At 42.4% G+C, this 16,480-nt stretch overlaps 1 protein-coding gene across 1 annotated transcript in view; it reads left to right on the forward strand.

The window, feature by feature from the left end:
* The first annotated feature begins 8,721 nt into the window (after positions 1-8,721).
* The window catches only part of aldoaa (aldolase a, fructose-bisphosphate, a), an 11,517-nt gene continuing 3,758 nt past the window's right edge, over positions 8,722-16,480 (forward strand). Inside the window, exons 1-7 of the mRNA XM_024013529.2 lie at positions 8,722-8,868; positions 10,094-10,212; positions 12,685-12,948; positions 13,188-13,348; positions 13,719-13,802; positions 14,278-14,452; positions 16,321-16,442. Coding sequence (XP_023869297.1) covers positions 10,101-10,212; positions 12,685-12,948; positions 13,188-13,348; positions 13,719-13,802; positions 14,278-14,452; positions 16,321-16,442 — 918 coding nt within the window. The 5' untranslated portion in view covers positions 8,722-8,868; positions 10,094-10,100. The remainder of the gene's footprint in view (positions 8,869-10,093; positions 10,213-12,684; positions 12,949-13,187; positions 13,349-13,718; positions 13,803-14,277; positions 14,453-16,320; positions 16,443-16,480) is intronic.

The following is a 16,480-nucleotide window of genomic DNA, read 5'->3' on the forward strand; positions in this document are numbered from 1 at the left end:
GCCTAGCTAATACTTAGTCAGATGGATTCCCAAATCATTGRTAATAATATTGAAAATGATTGCAGATACTGGTCATTGTTTTCAGGCTGGTTGCATTGGTTCTAGCTAGGTACCAAGCTGAAGCTAGCTACCCCAGAAGTACCCGTCAAAAGTTTGGACACCTAGTGTTTTGCTTTATTTTTACTKTTTTCTACATTGTAGAATAGTAATAGTGAAGACTCAAATTATGAAATAACACATAAGGAATCATGTAGTGACCAAAAAAGTGTAATATCTTATATTTTAGATTCTTCAAAGTAGCCACCCTTTGCCTTGATGACAGCTTTGGACATGCTTGGCATTTTCTCAACCGGCTTCACTTGGAACACATTTCCAACAGTCTTGAAGGAGTTCCCACATATGCTGAGCATTTGTTGGCTGCTTTTTCTTCACTCTGCAGTCCTTCACAAGAATTTCGCTACACCCGCAGTAACATCTGCTAAACACGTGAATGTGACCAATAAAATTTGTTTTGTGTTTTGGGTCAATGTCCTGTTGAAAAACAAATGATAGTCCCAATAAGCGCAAACCAGATGGGATGGCGTATTGCTGCAGAATGCTGTGGAAGTTATGCTGGTTAAGTGTGCCTTGAATTCTAAATAAATCACAGTGTCACCAGCAAAGCACCATCACACCTCCTCCATGCTTCACGGTGGGAACCACACATGCAGAGATCATCCGTTCACCTACTCTGCATCTCACGAAGACGGCGGTTGGAACCAAAAATCTCAAATTTGGACTCATCAGACCAAAGGACAGATTTCAACCGGTCTAATGTCCATTGCTTGTGTTTCTTGGCCCAAGCAAATCTCTTCTTATTATTGGTGTCCTTTAGTAGTGGTTTCTTTGCAGCAATTTGGTCCCGTGTGGCTCAGTTGGTAGAGCATGGCGCTTGCAACGCCAGGGTTGTGGGTTCATTCCCCACGGGGGGACCAGGATGAATATGTATGAACTTTCCAATTTGTAAGTCGCTCTGGATAAGAGCGTCTGCTAAATGACTTAAATGTAAATGTAATTTGACCATGAAGGCCTGATTCACACAGTCTCCTCTGAACAGTTGATGTTGAGATGTGTCTGTTACTTGAACTCTGTGAAGCATTTATTTGGGCTGCAGTTTCTGAGGTTGGTAACTCTAATGAACTTATCCTCTGCAGCAGAGGTAACTCTGGGTCTTCCTGTGGCGGTCCTCATGAGAGCCAGGTTCATCATAGCGCTTGATGGTTTTTGTGACTGCACTTGAAYTATGTTTAAAAGATTTTGACATTTTACGGATTGACTGACCTTCAAGTCTTAAAGTAATGATGGACTGTCATTTCTCTTTGCTTATTTAACTTGGTCTTTAACCAAATYGGGCTATCTTCTGTATACCCCCCTACCTTGTCACAACACAACTGATTGGCTCAAACGCATTAAGAAGGAAAGAAATCCCACAAATTAACTTTTAAGAAGGCACACCCATTAATTGAAATGCATTCCAGGTGACTACRTCTTGAAGGTGGTTAAAACCTCTTTGGGCTAGGTGGGACGCTAGCGCCCCACCTCGACAACATCCGGTGAAATTGCAGAGCGCGAAATTCAAAATACAAAAATCGTAATATTAAACATTCATGAACATACAAGTGTCTTACATCGTTTAAAAGCTTAACTTCTTGTTAATCRAGCCGCTTTGTCAGATTTCAAAAAGGCTTTACGGCGAAAGCATACCATGRGATTATCTGAGGACAGCGCCCCGCATACACCAGCATTAAAAYCATTGTTCAAACCAGCAGAGGCGTCACTAAAATCAGAAATAGCGATAAAATAAATACATTGTTTAGTGGTTGGTTAGCTGGGTAGCGAATTTTAGCCATATTAGCATTGACAGTAAATCAGTCAAAACACCTCAAAACAAGACACGAGCTGTGTTCGAATACCCATACTAACATACTGTATATTACATGCTTAATGAGTATATACTATATACTATTAGTTAATTTTAGTATACTGTAAACAAACGGTATCCTTTCAGTTGAGCATACTAGTGCTTTCTACTMGAAGTTGAATTTGTTGCTATGGAACCCCTTGCTAGTATAACAAATTACTAGCTAGACATCATATGATTTRGGGTGRGTTCGTGAATTCAATCTGGAGTGCCAGAGTGCGCTCTGAGCGTTCGTAAGTCCAGAGCGTTGCCAGATTGTCCATTTGTAAATTCAGAGCGTTTCGCTCTCGGAGCACACTGGACTCTCTGGCCGAGGAGTAGGGTTGATCCGAGCGTTGCGTTCTGACCTAACAACAGCAGTCAAGCACCCAACCTAACTGGCTAACATTGGCTAGCTTGCTAGCTACTTCCAGACATAAATAAGAACACCTCACTCTGACCATTTTACTCGCCCTAGACAGCTGGTTAGGCTGTTTTCATGTTATCCAGAGCATTGTTGACTGTAACTGTGCTGCTGGCAACAATTTAATCACGTTTTGTTTTGCCAACGTTGACTGACAACGATTATTTTCAGCAGGTGTTGGGCGTTCATAAATAATCAGTTATTCTGCGCTCTGGAACACTCAGAGGAGAGTGCTCTGAAATCGGAGTAGATAGCCAGAGCGAATTAACAATGGCCATTGAGAACGCACACCGCTATACCTTAGCTAAGCTAAGAATGAAGTGAATAATCAAGCGTTGGGTAGTTAGATAGCATTTAGTTAATATAACGTTACTGGAAAGTCTGATGTATTAGTAGCCAACTAATATTACGTTAAGTAACCTGCTAACATACTGCTGTAATGATATGCTATGGGGTTCGTAAGGAMAGCGTAGCTAACAAATTGTCAGCCAACATAACGTGTAACGTAACTTATTTGAAAAGTCATATTACACTGCTCAACATTTTCTTAACATTTCTCATAATTAGTTAAAGCAATGAATTTGTATCCGCTCTCGTCTGACTTRGGCTGTATATTTTCCGCCATTTACTTCAAATCTGGAAAAGTTGTGAAGCCARGCCCATTTTCTGAAGAATTGCATTATGGACTCTAAAAGCACGTAAATAGTGTCCACTGCTTGTATTTTCGTATTTTGGCAAATTTAGTACGACATCCGGTAACTTTTGGCATACTAACTATATCCATACTATGACCAATAAGCGTACTACATAGTCAATTTACGTCACAAATAGTATGGTTAGTGCAATTAGTATGAGATTTCGAACACAGCTATGGTATCAATAACAAGCTGAAAGAAGCCACACGATTCCCAACATGGCAGTTTCTTGTCATTCTTGCTAGCAATCTGGCCATCCAGAAACACAACAACAGGCTGACTTCTGCCCTATGGATGTGCGCACATAATTTTTGTGACGTTGTCAGCCAACCCATCTTTTACCAATGCAGTATTGTAAACACAGACGTAATATATATTTTTACATTATTTGCTAGGCATAGCTATCGAGCTAACGTTACATCAAACTAATGTGTGCATGGTATTCATATTAGTATAATCTTGAACATGCCATCTCTTGCACACAGTAAACTTGTTTCTATTCTTCCTCAGGTGTTGCCTGTGTGGGGCCTCACACTCCCTCTTCCCGCTGTACTGATGATTGTTGTTGGTCTTTACATGATTTTCCTTGCAATGGCGTTATGGTTCCGCCAATGCCTSAAGGTACAGCATTTACTTCCCTATCCTATCCCTATCCCTTCCCTATATGCTGTTGTCCAGATGAGAGACAGTATGCTGTTGTGCACAGATACCTTGCAAATGTAGCTTAAAAAGAGTGCAGTTCAACAAAACCAGGAAGATGAACCTTGAATCAAATATATTTTTTAAATACTTCAAGTGAGAGGCACTGATGCTGCAGATAGGGTCGGCTGACGTTGCCTTTTTTAATGTAGGCCTCAAACTGTACTTGACCATAGCAAACTGTCTTCACCATAAGCTCCAGCAGCAAATAGAGGTATGGTTTGACTGGTGAGAGTGAGGTTAATTCATTCATGGCCTCTTGCCCTACAGGAACAGTGTTCTCCTGAGTGTGGTGACTGCTGTCCAAATATCGCCCCATTCGAGTACTGTTTAGCATGTGCAGAGTCGTGCAACTGTCGCATGCCATCACTGCGTTCGTGCCTTGACCAGACCTGCCCCTCAACCTGCCCCTCTCTTCCTAATGTGAGTAAAAACCCCTGAGAGTGCGACCGATCAGGGTTTGAACCACATGTTCTTACCCCATGCTTTGTTTCCCCACAGTGTAACATGTGGGACTGTGCTTGCACCTGCCAACCCCCAGAATGTGAGTCCTTCAACTGCCTCTGCTTCGAGATCAAGCTCAGATAGAGGGAGAAACGGAGGAGTGGTAGGATGAATGATGAATCCTAACTCAAGACGCACAGCATGTTTGCATATTCACACATTGATGTTAATGGACAGTTTGTGCAAGAGGAAGGAGTTATCCATTCATCCCTAGAGAAATGGAAAGGGAAGACGGGGGGTGGGTTACTGTGTTTATGTACCAATATGAAAATACAATCTGAATCCTTCTAACACACAGCCTTAAAGTGAAAGGCTACAACCAGTTTATGGATAGTTGTGCCATATGTGTCCAAGGGAGAGCAACATTATCAGAGTGCTATTACAATATAGGGCATCTACTTTCATTACAGCACAAGTACAATTCTGTGCCTCTGCAGCAATCCAATACACTCATTGTACAAAACATTAAGCTCACCTGCCTAATATTGAGTTGCACCACCCTCCCCCCCTTTTGCCCTCAGAAAAAACTAAATTCGTCATGGCATGGTCTCTATATGGTGTCAAAATCGTTCCACAGGGATGCTGGCCCATGTTGACTCCAATGGTTCCCACAGATTGTGTCAAGTTGGCTGGATGTCCTTTGGGTGGTGGACCATTCTTGATACACACGGGAAACTGTTGAGCGTGAAAAACCCAGCAGTGTTAGAGTTCTTGACACAAACTGGTGCGCCTGGCATCTACTACCATACCCCGTTCAAAGGTAGTTCAATCTTTTGTCTTGCCCATTTACCCTCTGAATGGCACACACAATTAACGTCTCAATTGTCTCAAGGCTTAAACATCCTTCTTCAACCTGTCTCCCCCCCTTGATCTACACTGATTGAAGTGGATTTAACAAGTGACATCAATAAGTGATCATAGCTTTCACCTGGATTCACCTGGTCAGTTTATGTCATGGAAAGAGCAGGTGTCCTTAATGTTTTGTACACTTGTAGCTGATGTAATACTTCCATGATGGTTTTAACTGTTCCATAATTCATTAATCAGTTATTTTTATCACATTTACACTCAAGTTTTTACACATTACATATGTATATACTGTAGCTTTGACGCTGTGGACTTGTACTTTTTAAGCTATTGACCAATGTCAATTAAAGATGACTATTTTTAAACTTATCAACGGCCTGTATATCTCATGTTTGGAGATTTGACAAATGTGTGCTTTAGAAAAGTAAATGGAAAGGAATAAACCTTTTTTTCCTGATGAAATATATTGTGCGGTTCTCAAAATATGCGCAATATTGTGACATTTCCTCAGTATGGTCCTCTCCCAGCCTCAAGCAACATAAGACTGTCAGTCCCATCATTATTTCTCTCATAACAACTGTCACATGAGCCCTGTCACTTGACAATGACCACTGTCCCAAATCAACGGTCAATACATTCCAAAGTACCAACACAGGAAAGAAAATGTGTTGCTGACTTGCCTGAAAACCTACACACTAGATTGTATCTTTTGGCTCAGTTACAGCAAGAAGTTAATTTAAGGCAAGAATTACTACAATAGGTTTACCACCAGTCCCACTTATGTTGCCTTTAAGTCAAGTGCCTGTAAGTCAAGTGACATAGCTTTGGTTTGTGGAGAAAGGCAACCAAATGCCATTGACTGGGTTGTTCCAGGTGACATGAGTGTGGCAGGTGGAGGATAGTACAGGGGAACAGATAGTGAATTCTTCTTTCAGCATTAGAGCTGGGTTTACCATCCTCTAAGGTCACCAGGTTTAGGTTTAGTTCATCGAAGGGTAGAGTGACTGGATTGAGACTTCTTTRTAGGGCATTTTATTGTCATTCCCTTTTGCAGAACTTTTCTGTGTAGTCTAAGTGATGTGCGTTTATAACYCACCATCTCTCTTTCTGTTTCCCTCGGACTCTGTATCTATAACCTTTCCCTCCTTTTCAACGCCGCCTCTCATGCATTCCCTTTGTTCTGTGGTTGTGAAGGTCGCTATGCCCTTCTCTAGTTGCTGTGTGTGTCTCTATCGCCTACTAAGATTAGCTATGCTGGCCAAATGTCAAAGGTCATGAACAGAGGATAACTGTGGGCCTGGAGGGGCATCGCAAACGTTCTCCAGATCGTCTGCTTTCCCTCTCTCACAACAGTCTTCTTATACCTCCACATCAGAAAATGTAGGAGGCATTGACCATAACCCTCTCTGTGTATTCTGTGTCAGTCTGCAGACTGTACAGAATGTGAATGGTATTGCAGCCTCGTCCCATGCATACTACTCTTCTATAGCCAATCACGTAATCTTTTGATGTATAGTTCGCTGACGTTACAGCACACGCAGTGGGACCGGGCTAGAAGCTGTATTGTGTTACTGAGGCTATGCCATCTTTTGAGCTCATGTATGCCATGTTTAATGCTGCCATGTTCATAAATGACAGTGATTTATAGATGTGTTGAAATGTTGAGAGCCTGCCAACCAAATGACAACATGATCCAACACTATCAAATGTATTTTGGACAGTGCATGCAATCCATGCAAGCTAGGACATGTTGGTTATCCGGATGTTGTTTCCCAATATTTAGCAACACTTTGCATTTAATTGTGCCAAAAAAACATGTACTTTGGTAGCATTAAGGAACTAACTTTGAATTGTTACATGTAATTAAAATATTTCTCCCAACGGGGTTAAAATCCCATGTTCTATGCAGTATTTGGGGCAACTTCAAGTAATTTGGGACAACTCCATTTAATAGAAATGAGATTAAGTTCCTGCTTTTACTGAGTCAACCTGATGTGGGACAGGAAAACTGTTTAGTCAGGCTTATGGTGTCCATATTCAATAGACCAAGCGGATGTTTGACAAACCACCTGACCTTCCATTGGAACAGTAGTGTACATTTTGGGTTCTACTAGTACATTCTATGAGGAACAGCGATACTTCAAGGATTCCCATTAAGCTACTACTAAATCTGCTATATTCTGGCCTCTGGTGTTTGACACGGTGTCCGAAGGATGCGAGAAAAGGGGCAGCCTTGTAAACTGGATGCAGTGACCATTGTAGACAGACATGCGGTGAATCCAACTCATCCTGGAGAGGTGAAGGTTAGCAATGAATAACAGTACTATTCACACAGACTTATCACTGCAGTGCCAACTCCCCACAATTACACACACACACACACAGGATTGATACACACTCCACCTTTTGGCCTCTGTGGAAACAGGAAACACTCTTCACAGCACTTTGACTTCAAAGTTACTTTTTTGTATCAGGTTAGGAGAACTTACACAGCAGGTTAGGAGAATTAACATAGAAGGTTAGGAGACTTCGGTTAAAATAAGGAAAGGGATCAGGGTTATCGAAAATGCTCTCCTAATCTGCTACTAAAATAACWTTGTAACAAAATGCCTTGAAAAGAGTGTCCCCCTGTGGAAAGAGCATTGGTCAGTCTGTGGTCCCCTGGGTAGCACAGCGAGCCAGGGTGTATTATGTAATATGGTGGTCTGACTGCGCCAGAGGAAGGTCATATCACACAAAGACTGAAATCAATACTACCAAGGCAGAGTTTAGGAAACGTTGTTACAATGTGTGATGATGGTGCTGAATGTGAACCCTTGCTGTGTTCCAAGTCATTGTACCAATGGAGGCTAAGGCTGAACATCAACATGGCCAAACTAAACCAGCACATCATGTTTCACACCAGTAACATGGAGGGACGGATGGGTGACGTGGATGGAGGTATGGGTAAAGGAAGCGAAGGAGAGCAGAATTTGAACGAGGGAGACAATGAAGTAATGAATGGTGATGACGATGATGCACATTGAGCATGACAATGCTATTTTGAGCATTCAAATGTAGTTTAGCGCTGGCTACAGTGTTTATAATATAATGTCTTTTGAATAGCTTTGCTGCCAGTAGTGTTCTGTACATCTTATCATCATGTTGTATTTATAATATAGTAGGTTTATTAATTTAATTGATTATTATGACCAAGGTGTATTCTTATTCCATATAAACTATCATTATGAATAGTCTCAAGCTAAATCTGCAGCAACATAACATCCCTGAGGTTTCAATTGAAAAGGCATTCATAGTAGGTCTAGATTGAGGATAATGCCGCTTCTGTGGTGCAGTCTGACTTCAATGCGGCACCACCACAAAGTAGTGTGCCTTTTTGCTGTAGCTGTATATCACGGGCACGTATATAGCATGCATTATGCACGTGAGATCTGTCACGTACATGATCACAAATCTTTCCACCTCTTTATTCCTAAAACACTCCTTCTTTCTCTTACGTCATTCAAAAGAACGACACTTGGATGCAAGTGAGCCAACCATTGTCACAGGAAAAAAACGTTTCTCCAGACAATTGTTGGAATGATATGTCAATCTTTCATCGTGAGTTTTGATTGGACAGTCTCCGTACGTGGCCTGGGGCAAGGCCCTCTTTTTCGTCACTGGCCTTCCCTGGTCACTTGACATTTAGCAGTACTCGACATCCTTCTTCATTGCCTGATATTGCAACAGAACGCATCGCTTCCCTCTTAAAACCGTAAAGTTACAGCTTTTGCTCTATTATCTATTGCGCAGYTAAACTGGTAAGTTGTTTTCATCAACTAATCCTTTGTTATGTAAAATGATGTCGTTTCCATCAGACATTACTGTATTGATGTATGTATAAGCCTCAAGCTAAATATGTAATATATATATGATGTTGTATTTTATGTCTGTAGTTGAAATATGACTCTTACGTGTGACTTCCTATCCGGCAACTCCCAATGTATTACAAGGTCATACGGATGCAATGGCAAGGACAGACGCGGAAGTATTTTTATTTTATTTATTTAACTAGGCAAGTCAGTTAAGAACAAATTCTTATTTATAATGACAACCTAAGAACAGTGGGTTAACTGTCATGTTCAGAGGCAGAACGACAGAGTTTTACCTAATCAGCTCGGGGATTCGATCTAGCAACCTTTCGGTTATTGGCCCAATGCTCTAACCACTAGACTGTAACGCTTGCCAGGACCTCGCATGTAATAACGCGCATATTATGTAAACTGTTCATAGCGCGCAAATAAATCCAGAAATATCACACAAGCGCTCCCCAAAAGACAATCAGAACATCGTGTACACGCCTACATCAACAGATGCCAAAAGCGAATCCCTCACGTACGCACGGTATGTGAAAACTCCACGTACCGACTATAAGGGAAGATTTGGATGTATAATGCGATTTGAAGCTAGCGTCATGTTGTTTTTCACGGTTGAAATGCTCACCAGAATTTGTGAGATGCTTTTGTTTGAGAAATCGGACGGACTCCTCTGATGGCGCACATAGGCAGACCAAGGTTATATTGGGAGACTCGGCATGATAACTAGCCTGTGCAGCGGCTAGTGGCGTATATCTACTGTATCGTCTGGGCTTGATGTACACAGACGGTAGGTAATACACTCGTTTCGTAGTACGTATATTTGGRCTTTTTTTTTGTTGCCTTCTCGCCATTAAATCTAGTTAAGGAGGAAATTGAAGTCTTTGCAGCTTGCATGGAGAATGTTTAATGTACGAACCCGGTCGCCAGGGGAGTGTATTACAGCCTTATGATGCTGCTATGACAGTTGATTGCGTCAGTGGGGATTAACCATCCTTGCTACAAACACTGAATCTATAATCCTTTCAACATAAAGATTTATAACAATTATTTCTCTCCATGTCTCCCTCATTCATCTCCCTCGCTCTCCCTCACCCCTCTCTCCCTCACTCCCCTCTCGCTCTTGCTTTTGCTCTCTCTCTCTCTCTCTCTCTCTCTCTCTCTCTCTTAGAGACACGATGCCTCACTCATTCCCATTCCTCTCTACGGAGCAGAAGAAGGAGCTCAGTGATATTGCTCAGAAGATCGTTGCTCCCGGCAAGGGAATCCTTGCTGCCGATGAGTCTACTGGTAGGGGACTGCTGATGAGTCCACACACACGGATCAGATCACCCACTAAACACACTCATTCATGGCATATCAAAGATGGTGTACGGTGGCCTATAATGGGGCTATAAATGTCACTGCCAGACTGGCAGAGCAAAAGAGCGAGAGAGAGACAGAGAGATTGCACTATTACATAACACAACCTAGCCTACATAACAAGGCCTACATGTAAAAACAGTTTATTATCAGAGAGAGAAGGGTATAAGAATGTATTAAACACAATTTGAACGCGTACCATCACATTTCACAATGTCTGCAAGCGAAACCACTTCTTCAGCTGTAACCTACCACTGAGAAAGTCTTGCCCAAGTGGCACTGTAGGCTACTTACATAACACATAGAAAAATGTGCCAATCCCTGAAAGGGAGAATGACAACATCCAAGTTCACACTGCTGTTACTATGGTGATGTTCCTCCATCCTTCCGAGAGCCTCGGAAATACAAGGCTTGGCAAACTGTCCTGCATGTTGGCACTAAACCTCCCATTCAAATTACAATACAGATGTCTTGGAGAATTTGGTGCCATCAAGGCCGTTTTCCAAATGTAGTATTTATTTAGTGGGATTTTGTGGGGTTTGTCTTTGCATGGTATTGCACTTCAAACAAGAACCTTCTTGTCCCAAGGCCAGCCTGCTAACGAAAGTAGAGATATGGAATTGCCATAACACTAGTATATACTGTATATCTATGAATGTATTAAAATGGAACTAATAGCATTTTACCAACATGAAATCTTATTTAAAATTGGTTCTTATACACCCCAGGAAGAATATGCCACTTTTTATTTTTTTACATTTTCTGACAAGCGAGCACTTATATATGGTAATTTTCACATTTTCATAAATTCTTACAATGTTTGGGAATTACATATAGTAAGGCTCCCGAGTGGCACAGAGGTCTAAGGCGCTGCATCTCAGTGCTAGAGGTGTCACTACAGACCCTGGTTGAATTCCAGGCTGTATCACAACTGGCCATGATTGGGAGTCCCATAGGCGGCGCACAATTGTCCCAGCGTCGTTAGGGTTTGGCCGTGGTAGGCCGTCATTGTAAATATGAATTTGTTCTTAACTGACTTGCCTAGTTAAATAAAAATAAAAGGCATTTGTGAAAATTCTATAGCAATATAGAGTAGGAAAGCGGCTGTGCATTTGGACAATGCAGTAAATAAAACCTAATTTAAAACATCTGTCTCGTCCAGGACCATGGTCTACACAGACCGGTGTGCCATAGCTAATCATAGCTACGGTAGACCTTTATGCAAACAAGCCATTTGTCACACGAGCCTGCCATCATTCACTTTAAACTGGACTGTGTGTTTACAGGCAGTTGCAACAGCGTGACTTTAGATCATTAGAACGCATTCGGCAAAAGCCACAAAATACACCTGAATGGATTTCTGCAAATAGAGTGCATTCAAAAAGTATTCAGACCCCTTCACTTTTTCCACATTTTGTTACGTTACAGCGTTATTCTAAAATTGATTAAATTAAATTTTTTCCTCATCAATCTCCACACATAATGACAAAGCGAAAACAGGTTTGTAGAAATTTTCACAAATTTATTACAAATAAAAAACAGAAATACCTTATTTACATAAGTATTCAGAACCTTTGCTGAGTGCATCCTGTTTCCATTGATCATCCTTGAGATCTTTCTACAACTTGATTGGAGTCCACCTGTGGTAAATTCAATTGATTGGACATGATTTGGAAAGGCACACACCCGTCTATATAAGGTCCCACAGTTGACAGTGCATGTCTGAGCAAAAACCAAGCCATGAGGTCGAAGGAATTGTCAGTAGCTCCGAGACAGGATTGTGTCGAGTCACAGATCTGGGGAAGGGTACCTAAAAATGTCTGCAGCATTGAAGGTCCCCYAGAACACAGTGGCCTCCATCATTCTTCAATCAAAGAAGTTTGGAACCACCAAGACTCTTCCTAGAGCTTGGTACCCTTACCCAGATCTGTGCCTTGACACAATCCTGTCTCGGAGCTCTACGGATAATTCCTTTGACCTCATGGCTTGGTTTTTGCTCTGAGATTCACTGTCAGCTGTGGGACCTTTTTATATAGAAAGGTGTGTGCCTTTCCAAGTAATGTCCAATCAATTGAATTTATCACCGGTGGACTCCAATCAAGTTGTAGAAACAACTCAAGAATGATCAATGGAAACAAGATGCACCTGAGCTCAATTTCGAGTCTCATAGCATAGGGTCTAAATACTTATGTAAATAAGGTATTTCTAAAAACCTGTTTTCGCTTTGTCATTATGGTGTATTGTGTGTAGATTGATGGGTATTTTTATTTTATTCAATACATTTTAGAAGAAGGCTGTAACGTAACAAAATTTGGAAAAAGGAAAGGGGTCTGAATACTTTCTGAATGCACTGTATATATTTTATATTTATTGTATTAATTTTTAACCTCATTCCAACAGGCAGCGTCGCCAAGCGTTTCCAAAGCATCAACGCTGAGAACACTGAGGAGAACCGCCGTCTTTACCGCCAACTCCTCTTCACGGCCGACCGCGTAGAGCCATGCATCGGTGGAGTCATCTTCTTCCATGAGACCCTGTACCAGAAAACAGACGACGGCAAGCTGTTCCCCCAGCTCATCAAGGAGAGGAACATGGTGGTGGGCATCAAGGTGGACAAAGGTGTCGTCCCCCTGGCCGGGACCAACGGAGAGACCACCACTCAGGGTGAGAGAACGGCAGGCCTGGGTCTAGGTGACCTTTCACCTCTAGTATTGAGCTCAACTTTGCTACGTATGCAGATTGTATTCAGGGGATGGTTTGAAGAGTGAAACTGGAACAAAGTGTCGAGTCATGTTTATTTCATAATGTTACACATATCCATCCCCTCTTTCTCTCTCTCTCTCCCTCGCTGTCTGTCTGTCTGTCTCTCGCTCTCTCTGTATGTCTCTGTCTCTCTCCCTCAGGTCTGGATGGGCTGTACGAGCGGTGTGCCCAGTACAAAAAGGACGGAGCTGACTTTGCTAAGTGGCGTTGTGTGCTGAAGATCACTGACACCACCCCCTCAGAGCTGGCCATCAAGGAGAACGCCAACGTCCTGGCGCGCTACGCCAGCATCTGCCAGATGGTGAGACACACAGAAACACGCATTGAACATGTGTGAACATATTGGCACACATACAATGAGTTGGCACACACTTGGCCCCTACAGTTCATGCTTACATTACAMCATTACCCACTCTTCATCAATCTCCACAAAACAATATCTATTTATTGTAAATGTTTCACATCTGGGCTTTGAAAAAAASCAATATGACCACTATAATTACTATCAAGGAGTTGTAGTTATTTTAGCCTGCTCTGTAGCTARAGAGTTAACCACCAAGTTAATCAAATTAGCTCGAGTGCTAAGTTGCCAACTCCGGTGCCATTGAAAAGTTGTATTGTCTGTTCTGAAGTCATGACGCTGGTTGCCATGCTCCTGTGTCCTTCCCTAGCATGGCATCGTGCCCATCGTGGAGCCTGAGATCCTGCCAGACGGAGACCATGACCTGAAGCGCTGCCAGTATGTCACAGAGAAGGTGTGGGATCGCTCCGACTAACAGAAAAACAGTGGCTACCTTCCAATAGCCATTCTAGCATGCCACTTAAAATGCATGTCTGCTTCATTCTAGTTGGCTGCATTTAGACAGGCAGCCCAATTCTGACCAAGTTGGTCTTTTGACCAATCACAACAATTATTTTCACATTGGATCTTGTTCAGATCTGATCTGGTTGGTCAAAAGACCAACTAGTGAAAAAAAGATCAGAATTGGGGCTGACGTGTAAATGCAACCTTAGTGTGGGTATTGGAATAGAGCGTGCTAAGTCTGGGTAGGATAGGAACACTCATTAGATCAATCAGTCATTTAATCAATTTCAATTTCAACACCTCTAACTTTTTCTGTCTCTCATTCCTATTTCTTCTGTTTCCTTTCTTTGTCTCTCACTCTCTGTCCCCTTGTCTTTCTCTCGCTCTCTGTCCCCTGTCTTTTTACGGTCGCTCTCCCCCCCCAGGTTCTGTCTGCAGTGTATAAGGCTCTGTCTGACCACCATGTGTACCTGGAGGGCACCCTGCTGAAGCCCAACATGGTCACCCCTGGACACTCCTGCTCCCAAAAGTATAGCAACCAGGAGATAGCCATGGCAACTGTCACCGCCCTGCGCCGCACCGTGCCCCCAGCCGTGCCTGGTGAGAAGTAGAGACATATACAGGAACAGTCAAAACGGTTGGACACACCTACTCGCTTGGACACACCTACCTCAATATTTTGAGTCATATTGCACTTTTGCACATTACATACCTGAATTAATAGGGTAAAATGATGAGACGGAGAAACGTTAGGTTTCAGAACTAGTCATTTTCCTCACGATCTCAGTAAGTCGCTCTGGATAAGAGCGTCTGCTAAATGACTTAAATGTAAATGTAAATGTAACACACTCCATTGATGTTATATACAGTACATACACTACCGGTCAAAAGTTTTAGAACACCTACTCATTCAAGGGTTTTTCTTAATTTTAACTATTTTCTACATTGTAGAATAATAGTGAAGACATCAAATCTATGAAATAACACATATGGAATCATGTAGTAACCAGAAAAGTGTTAAACAAATCTAAATATATTTTATAGTTGAGATTCTTCAAAGTAGCCACCRTTTGCCTTGATGARAGCTTTGCACACTCTTGGTATTCTCTCAACCAMCTTCACCTGGAATGCTTTTCCAACAGTCTTGGAGGAGTTCCCACATATGCTGAGCACTTGTTGGCTGTTTTCCCTTCACTCTGCAGTCCGACTCATCCCAAACCATCTCAATTTGGTTGAGGTTGGGGGATTGTGTATGCCAGGTCATCTGATGCAGCACTCCATCACTCTCCTTATTGGTAAAATAGCCCTTACACAGCCTGGAGGTATGTTGGATCATTGTCCTGTTGAAAAACAAATGATAGTCCCACTAAGCCCAAACCAGATGGGATGGCGTATCGCTGCAGAATGCTTTGGTAGCCATTCTGGTTAAGTGTGCCTTGAATTCTAAATAAATTGCACAGTGTCACCAGCAAAGCACCCCCACACTATAACACCTCCTCCTCCATGCTTATGGTGGTAAATACAGATGCGGAGAACCAAAAATCTCAAATTTAGACTCCATCCAAAAGGACAAATTTCTACCGGTCTAATGTCCATTGCTTGTGTTTCTTGGCCCAAGCAAGTCTCTTCGTATTATTGTTGTCCTTTAGTCGTGTTTTCTTTGCAGCAATTCGACCATGAAGGCCTGATTCACACAGTGTCCTCTGAACAGTTGATGTTGAGATGTGTCTGTTACTTGAACTCTGTGAAGCATTTATTTGGGCTGCAATTTCTGAGGCTGGTAACTCTAATGAACTTATCCTCAGTTGAAATATTCTACCTCATGAAGCTGGTTGAGAGAATACCAAGAGTGTGCAAAGCTGTCATCAAGGCAAAGGGTGGCTACTTTGAAGAATCTCAAATATTAAAAAAAAAAAATTACACTTTTTTGGTTACTACCTGATTCCATATGTGTTATTTCACAGTTTTGTCTTCACTATTATTCTACAGTGTAGAAAATAGTAAAAATAAAGAAAAACCCTGGAATGAGTAGGTGTATCCAATCTTTTGACTGGTACTATACATATATAAATATGGAGATACACACACACACACACACACACACTCACGTGCATGCACGCACGTGTAGCACATGGAGATGTGTGAAACTTACTCCTCAGCCTTAAGTGTCCACGCTTTCGCCGCTCAAAAGCTAGCTTTTGAGTGGCGCAACCCGCAGAGATGCTTGAGGGAGGACGGTCATGTGTGTTTGTGAAGCAGAGGTCCCGGTTTCGAGCCAGGTATGTTCCGAATCGGGAGGAAGTGGTCATCACTAAGCAAGCAGCATGACGTCCTTTACACGCACACACACTCACTCTACTTTCCACACACATACATACACACACAACCCTCCTCCCCCACACACATCCCCTCCTCCTCTCTTATCTTACCCTTCCTCTCCCTGTCTCCCTCCCTCCGTCCTTCCCCAGGCATCACCTTCCTGTCTGGCGGCCAGTCTGAGGAGGAAGCATCCATCAACCTGAATGCCATGAACCAGTGTCCCCTTCACCGGCCCTGGGCCATCACGTTCTCCTACGGCCGCGCCCTGCAGGCCTCCGCCCTCAAGGCCTGGGGAGGCAAGCCAGAGAA

The sequence above is a fragment of the Salvelinus sp. IW2-2015 genome, linkage group LG20 (genome assembly GCF_002910315.2).
Source record: "Salvelinus sp. IW2-2015 linkage group LG20, ASM291031v2, whole genome shotgun sequence".
NCBI lineage: Eukaryota > Metazoa > Chordata > Actinopteri > Salmoniformes > Salmonidae > Salvelinus > Salvelinus sp. IW2-2015.